The sequence below is a fragment of the Tamandua tetradactyla genome, chromosome 2 (genome assembly GCF_023851605.1).
Source record: "Tamandua tetradactyla isolate mTamTet1 chromosome 2, mTamTet1.pri, whole genome shotgun sequence".
In the NCBI taxonomy this organism is placed as follows: Eukaryota; Metazoa; Chordata; class Mammalia; order Pilosa; family Myrmecophagidae; genus Tamandua; species Tamandua tetradactyla.
In genome coordinates, this window is record NC_135328.1 from 133267471 (window position 1) to 133275549 (window position 8079).

The window sequence follows — 8079 nt, forward strand, 5'->3', positions numbered from 1 at the left end:
TCATGACCTTCCCAAGATCACAGCCCCAGTGCTCAGCCCTGATTTGAGTTGTGTTTCTTGCTTCTTCCCACCCAAGCTGGCAATTCCTCCTTCTCTAAGCTGAAGACTTAGCTACAGGTCACACCAGCCCTGCAGATTTATAGGAATTGTTGCACATTCATGTGATGATGTCCCTGGGAAGGAGAAGCTAGAATTGTCCCCTCAAGCAGAAGGGGGGAATTGGGGGACCCTTTGAGGCACAAGGAGTGTCAGGGTCACAGAACTGGGAGGAGGAGACCCAGGTCTCACCTAGGCTCTGACACCCCAGTTGTTTTCTGATGTCCCCAGGCCTTAGGGGCAGTATGGAAGGCTGTGTGAGTGACACTGTGCAGTCTGGAGATGACAGGGAAGAGGAGAGGGAAGGTAGGGAGCTTTCATCCAGAAGGGGCAGAAGGAGGGGGGCCTAGGAAGTGACCTCACTTCCTTGGAGACAGAGCCTTACAGAACTTGGAACCCCAAGAACTAGGCACCTACATTCCAGAGTCAACCCCTAACCACTCACTCCGGCAGAGAGGCTGAAGAGACCAACATGTTCTCTTGCTGTCTACCGGCTTCACGAGGCCGTGGGTCCCGGAAACTCCACCGTGAGAGCCTTATCCAACAGTGCAGGCGCTGGCTCAGCTCTCACCCTCGGAGTTTCTGGCATTTTCCAAGGAGGAACCCAAGGGTAACCCAGGGGTCCCAGAAGGGGGATGCTCCAAGCTGACTTTGTGGCCCTGCCTGGGCAGTCTCAGCAGCACTCCTCCCTCTGTGGGTGCATGAGGGCAGGGACAAGAGTGGGGACAGACCCCGGGTAGAAGCAGGTGGCTGGGGATGGACATCTGGTGGGTTCATCATGACCCCAACACGTCCAGGCTCTAGGGTGGGCAGGGAAGAGTTGGAGTGGCACCACCTGCCCAGGTCTTAACCCAGCCCTGTGTAGCTGTCACCTCCTTTCCTCCTTGTCTGGTTGATGGTCTTGTCTTTACAGATTTCCCCCCAGGAGGCCAGCACAGAGCTGGATGATGATGTTTTCAATACGTCTATGACCACAGCGCTGGCAGGCCAGAGTACCCAAAGGGACCAGAACAGACTGGCGGTGAGATGGCAGTAGTAGGGTCCTCACCCAGGTCCCAAGTCAGCCGGGGGCTCCGGGTCTCAAATCCTGCCCAGACAGCACTCCCAGACTCCTCCCTGAGCTTCCCCTGTGTTGGTCCTCTATTCCAAGGAGTTCTGCATCCAGCCTCTGCCTTGACCAGGTGCAGTGATTCCTGGAACATCACAAAAGAGACGACCATAATGATTCCTCCTCATGACAGACCATGACAGCCTTTCTTAGTGACATGTTCTTGGTTATTTGGTCTACCTGCCCCCAGGTGCTCTAGCACCTAGGTGTCCCACCTGCTGTCAGCATGACAGGCCCTCCACACCTCTCCATCCTTAGGCATACTCAGTCTTCCTGAGTTGTTTTGCCTAAAAATATGGGGAGAGTGAAATTATATGATAATACATGTGTTTCTGCAACATGCCATCACACCGAACTCACCTTCATGATCCATCCATGTGAAGTGACAGGGCTGTGTGAAGGTTCAGAGGGAGGACAGAGTTGACAGGGGCCGCCTGTCACTACCATTGGTCCTTAACATGGCTCCTTCTACTAATTTTTTCAACCAGCCTGAGGGACATTGTATGTCCCTGAATACCCTAATGTGTCCCAGTCACCCAGAGTAAATGCCAAGGAATGAGATGGTGAGGCTGAAGGTTAAGCAGATTTAAACTTTGAAGGGCAGGGGCCAAATCACTTGAAGCCCTCAAGGATCCCAAAGCATTTTGATGGTGGTGGCTACTTCTCTGCCATCCATCCACCCTGCATATGATCTAACTTTCTAATGTTGTCACTCTGCTGTCCACGAGGAAAAAAACATCACATTGCTCTTATAATTTAACATTGCCCCATGAGATAATGACCTGCATTTGAGTTCATTAAAGGTCATACGGAACTTCTCTCTACTGAGTAATCAGCTTCTATCCTTGGACTTTCCAGGGGCTTTCTCCCACCCTGGAACTTCCAGGTGCTTTCCCCTTTACAGGATCAGGGATAACTCAGATTCTCAAAGCTTCCTTTAATATGAAAAAGAAAGAAGTGCATGGCTTTGAAATAAAATACAGGATCCCAGGGTGAGTCTCCCTGAGCGTATCTGGGCGAAGAGGGAGGATTCAGGAGAATTTCCTACATGACAGGGGCAGACCTAGCCTCAGGCACCGCAGAGGTGACATTTAGCAGGTGTAGAATCAAAGGGTCCTGGGTCTGACCTGTGTCTTCCAGCAGCCACACGGTCTTGGCCAGCCCTTGTTTCCTCTTCTATAGAATGGCACAGATTTGTGAAGACAAAGGGGATAATACTATGACAGACTTTTTATAAAGGAAGGCTGCTATTACTGAGGTTAAAAAATAACCTGAATGCACTAAGGTTTAAAACATTCTTCTGCTAAAGACATCCATGACCCACCTCTTTCCACTGCCTCTGAGGACTTGGGATTTCCAGGTTTGAGCATTTTTCCCAACTCTCCTGGTGATCCTGGTGGAACTACTGACAGCATTTTCCCTCCCCTGACCCTCCAGTGTGAAGAACAGACTCCTGTGGTCACAGAAGACACCCGCCAAATGCAGCTGATCATTGTGGACAACATCCTGGAGGAGCTGGGGCAGTGCCTGGTGCCCACCCCCCTGGGCCGGGAGTTGTCTGTAACATGTTCCCTTCAGGGAAACATGAGCCAGGGCATAGTCCAACAACAGCTGGTGCATCTGATCCTTGTCACCAGGCCAGTACCCTGCCCCTCCTCATATGTCATCCTGCCAGCACTCACCATGGGTCCCAAGATAGAGGATGCTGTGCCAGAGGGTAAGAGGACTGTGCTTGGTTCCTTTGAGCCTGAGGGGGGGATATTGGGGAGAACCAAAGAATGAGGCCCCAGGGCTGGTATTGGGCCAGCAGCAAAGTGGACTGTCAGAATATATATTTGTTGGACCTCTCCCTGGGAAGAGCTCTTGGCCTGTGAATCAGGGGTTTGGGCATCTCACAGGTAGTGGGATATTTTCTGACTTTGGAGAGGTTCCTGGGAATGCTGTCATGCTGGTGAATATACTCCTCCTTTTGTAGCTCCAGTGCCCCTGTACTACCAAGGCTACCACCTGCTGTCCCAACAGCACAGTTAGAAAGCCCTTCAACTCTGGATTTGGGACGAGCTCAAGAGCTGGAGCCCCTATTTAAAACAGGTCCACTGGGTGAGGCAGGAGCTTCAAGGGAGGTGGCACTTCCACTTCAACATCCAGGAGCTGCAGAAGAGGACCCAGTGTTCCCCTCACCAACAAGACCCCTCCTATTTTTTTATGTATTATTTTATCATGTTTTACATTATTTGTGAATTTTTTTATTATTAATTCATATTAAATTAAATATTTTAATACTGTATTGATGTGTTCATATCAGCATCCCGATGCATTCATTACAATACTGAAGAACCATCAGCACTGTCGCATCCAGAACATTTCTTCTCTGTAAACAGGACCCCCACCGACTCAGCTGTCACTCTCTATTTTCACCTCTTCAGGACCCTGGGAACAACTGATCTGCTTCTGTCTCATGTGTCTCTGTGTCCCAGGCCCTGTGCTGAGTATGTGATCCCAGTACAGAGTAAGCCTGTCAGGGAAACATTGTTCCCTCATCATACTTGCCCACCATGTTTCAACTGGTAGGTTGAGGAACAGTTACTGGAACACAGAGCAGTGCTCACCCAGAGTCAGGTGTCTGTCACTTGTTTCCCCACTTGTGGCTTAGACCCTCCTGCCTTGTGACCCTGGTCAAATGCTCAACTCCACATCCTTTACCCATTTCTGGCTGAGTCAGTCCAAGAAGTTAATCTGACCTTGTTGTCAGGACATGGCCAGTAGAGTGTGAGTGGCAATGGGTGAACCTGGGATTATGTACATATTGTTACCACGGTGTCCCCAACCAAGAGGGGCAAGTGGGCATCCAGGAGGATGGAAGAATGTGCAGGTGGAGGTCTTGGCATACCTAAGGAGAAGTGATGAGTGCATAGTTTAACCAGACCCTTACCAGGAGCATATCCCAAGAAATACCAGGGAGGGAGGCTGTGAGGGAAGGACAGGTAATCTGGGAATTCTTTGACTCTTGAAGATAGTGGGATCCTTGTGTCTGGTAAGACAAAACTGGGGCCAAATCATGTGCTCTGCAAATATGTTTCTATTTATACTTCACTCTCACTCAAAGTCTTGAGGCATCTTCCTCCAATAATTCAGCATGAAGAAAGATTGTTGCCCACCAAATGAACTTGTATTCATCACTTGCTTGATGAGATCTATGTCCTGAGTTCTTTCCCTCTATTGACCTGAAAGGAAGCCCAGAGCTTCTTTTTCTCCTTTCCTACTTTCAAGCTTCATCCAAGGTTTTTAGGTACATTTTACACGTCTACATTTCAAGTATTCCAAATGTATTTTATTCTAATTGAACATTAGCTCATGGAGGCTGTAATGTGATCATAGAGTGAATCTCTTTTGAAAGACTCAAAAATGAAGCCCTTCAGAGTCATTAACAAAAAACGATGCCATGATTTCTTTATTCATGCAGCATGAGGGCTTGAATGTATACTTAAGAAATTTCCAGTAGGATCGACTGGGGGATGAGAACTGTGTGCAGGGCTGGGTTGGGCAGGGAATTGGAAGGGTTTGTCCATGCCATTGAATGAATATATTAGAAGGGGGCCTCTTTATTTTTGCCAGGCCTGGATAAATAAGATAAGAACGTGTGGGGACTTGGGTAAATCTTTTCAAAGAGCCCCATATGTTTGTGGGTCACCTTTTGGTGAGGCCATGTCTTCACAGTGAAACACATCTCCCAGAGACCATCTTCTTGCCCAGGTTGTCCCACGGTGTGGCTCAGTGCTGCCTCTTTTCCTGGGATCCAAAAAGAGGATGTCATTCTCAAATCCAACAGGTCTTCCTACTGTACTCCTGGGATGGTCTCATGTACAGGTTTCAGTGTTGTTATATATTGTGAAATTGTTGAGTCTACAACACTCGGCTACTGAGAGCCTCATGTTGCTTCTAGAAGTCCTCATGGCAGGGACAAGCAGGCATGGTAGTGGGGTCATCTCACTGTTGCCCCTTCATCCAGTTCCAAAGAGAAACCTGCTCACCTGTATGGGGCAGGACCATTGAGGGATACATGACTCCTGTTCAAACTTCTTTCCTCCCCCATTTGCTCATGTCCTCTCCTCCAGAAGTGCCTCCCCACTTCTCTTCACCCTTAGCAGTGCTACAGGTCCAATCATGCCTCCAAAACCCATTGTTTCCTCAGTGATGGTCTTATTAGCCATGTGAATGGCTGGCATGTCAATGATGATAATACTGTGCCATCCATGTGGTTGGTGTCTGTCAGTTGTGGACATGTCTCCAGTACATTGATATTCATGTTGTCAGGGTCTCAGGATGTCATTACCCTCAAGGACAATGATGAAGCACAGAAAGGTAACATGTGGCCTGCATGTGAAATCCAACCAGATCTGGTCCTACCATACCCTCCTGTTCCTTCTCTTGGGCTCTTGGGCCTGGAGGTGAACCCATCCTTTGAAGCTGCAGTTGACTCCCCTTGCTGGGTGACCTTGGACATGGTTTCTTATGCCTGCACTCCTCATGTTTTGGACTGGACACTTCTCTACAGAGATGTTCCATGCATTGTAGGGAGCTTAGCAGCATCCTGGGTGTCTAACCACTAGATACTGGCCTAAGCCCATCTAGTTGTGAGAAGCAAAGTATCTCTCCTGCCAGCTTCTGTGTCTCTGGGTCTTCACATTAATATATGTGTCAGGTGGGGTCTTAGTTGTGTTCTCAACTGCCCAAAGATGGTCACGTGGAAAGTTACTGAATGAATAAATGAACAAATCATGGTAGGACAGCAGCCCTATGTCAAATGGTGAGGGAAAATTCTCCTTGGTTCCAGTAATAACATGTGGATGCCAAATCCATAAGGAAAATTGATTTAATGATGACAGTTCCAGCTGGGCCTGGGCTTGGCCAAAGCTAGCCCTAATAGAAGGGAGCCAAACCCAAGATCTGTCATTGGCCTTCTATGATCATAGATAGGGTTCTGCAGAAGGTCCATGCCATAAGTGTCCTGACACTTAAATCAAACCAACCCCTTCCATTGTTGCACTGCCTCTACCTCCAGCTCTGCTCTATGTAGTCAGGGGCAGGTAGTGAATCCCAGCTCAGCCTTTTGGAAAATTGGGTCCATGGATGTTTTCTTCAAGTCCCTACTCCTGTGAACCAACCATGCAAGGGCATGTGACAGTACCAAGAAGGAGGGCACTACCAAGGCCAGGAGATTGTCTGTTCATTGACATCCCAGTATCCCTGAGGGCCTCCCAGAACCACTTGGGGGCCTGCAGGTGTCTCTAGGGAATCCTGACTCACACTGGCATACTCAGTAGTTCCAGACACCAGCTTTATTTGGGCAAGAAGACCCTGGCCATTGGCCCAGGGCACTGTCACACAGTGCTTTAGTTTCTTTGGCTGTAGAAAGCAGATACCATAAAATGGGGTGCCTGAAACAATGAGGATCTTTTAGCTGATTGGAGGTTGAGAAAATGTCCAAGTCAAGGCATCAGATAGGTGATGTTTACTTTCTGCAAACTGGCTTCTGGTGATCCATGGTTCCTCTGTCACATGGCAATTCACAGGGCTGTATATGTTAGCCTTCCTGATTTCCTCTGGGATCCACTGATTTCAGCTGCTTGCTTCAGTGTATTTCTCTCTCCCTTTCTCCATATTCATCCCTTTTAGGAAGGACTCTACTAAGAGGATTAAGACCAATCGTGGGCCATACCTTACCGGAAGTAACTTATTAAAATGTCTTATACTTGTTGAGCACATGAAAAGATGCTCAAGATTATTAGGTATTAGGGAAATCAAAACCACAATGAGATACCATTTCATAGCCAGAGGAATGATTAGTCCTCAGCAAAACAGAAAATTACAAATGTTGGTTAAGATATGGAGAAAAAGGAACACTCAGTTATTGCTGGTGGGAATGTGAATTGTTGCATCCATGATGGAAGACAGTTTGGAAGTTCATCATAAATCTAAGTATTTAATTGCCATATGACTGGCAATTCCACTAGTAGGTATGTATCCCACAGCCTTCCAAGCTGAGACTCAAACAGATGTTTGGATACTGATGTTCATAGTGGCTTTATTCACAATTGCCAACCGATGGATGCAACCCAAGTGTATATCACCTGATGAATCAATAAAGAAAATGTAGTATTCAATACAATGAATTATAATTCAGTATTCAAAAGGAATGAAGTTCTGATTCAAACACCAAAATGGATGACCCTTGAAGAAATCATATAGAGTGAAATGTCAGACACAAAAGGACAAATAGTGTATGATGTCAGTGAAGTGAGTTATTTGGAATCACCAAACTTACAGAGTTATAATATAGGATATAGGTTGTAAGGGGCTGGGATGTGCGTAGGGGATGGAGAATTGAGGCTTAAATTGTACAGAACTTCTATTGCAGTTGACTACAAATGTTAATGTTTGGTGATGATAGTAGCACAACATTATGACTGTGATTATTAGTAGTGAATTATATATGTCAATAGGGTTAAAGGGGAAATTTAAGGTCATGTGTATGTCATCTTGAGAACAGCCAACCATGCAGGGGCCTGGACAGTACCAAGTATGACATCACTACCAAGGCCAGGAGGTTGCATGTTTATTGACCTCCCAGAATCCCTGAGGGCATTCCTTTAATAAAACTTAGAGGAAAATATGTAGAACTGTACAACACAATGAATGCTATCATAAACAATGGTCTATAGTTAATAGTATATTTATTAAAATGTTCTTCCATGAATTATAGCACATATACCTCACTAATGCAAAATATTAAAATAGAATGGGGTGTGGGATCTCTGTACTCTCTATCTTTTATGCATCTTACTTCTATAAACCTGCTTCTATAACAAAATGTA

General features: G+C 46.7%; 1 protein-coding gene across 1 annotated transcript; it reads left to right on the plus strand.

The window, feature by feature from the left end:
* Positions 1–439: 439 nt before the first annotated feature.
* Positions 440–3393, plus strand: LOC143662268 (uncharacterized). The gene is made up of 3 exons (XM_077135853.1): positions 440–706; positions 1010–1117; positions 2642–3393. The coding sequence occupies exons 1-3, from the start codon at positions 569–571 to the stop codon at positions 2984–2986; spliced, it is 591 nt and encodes a 196-aa protein (XP_076991968.1). The 5' UTR covers positions 440–568; the 3' UTR covers positions 2987–3393.
* The last annotated feature ends 4686 nt before the right edge of the window (positions 3394–8079 follow it).

Excerpts from the sequence above, each read along its gene's own strand:
- LOC143662268 (XM_077135853.1), top strand. The coding sequence starts at position 569 with ATGTTCTCTTGCTGTCTACCGGCTTCACGAGGCCGTGGGTCCCGGAAA. Across the intron at positions 707-1,009 it reads TTCCAAGGAGGAACCCAAGG|ATTTCCCCCCAGGAGGCCAG; the intron begins GTAACCCAGGGG and ends TTGTCTTTACAG. Across the intron at positions 1,118-2,641 it reads GGGACCAGAACAGACTGGCG|TGTGAAGAACAGACTCCTGT; the intron begins GTGAGATGGCAG and ends CTGACCCTCCAG.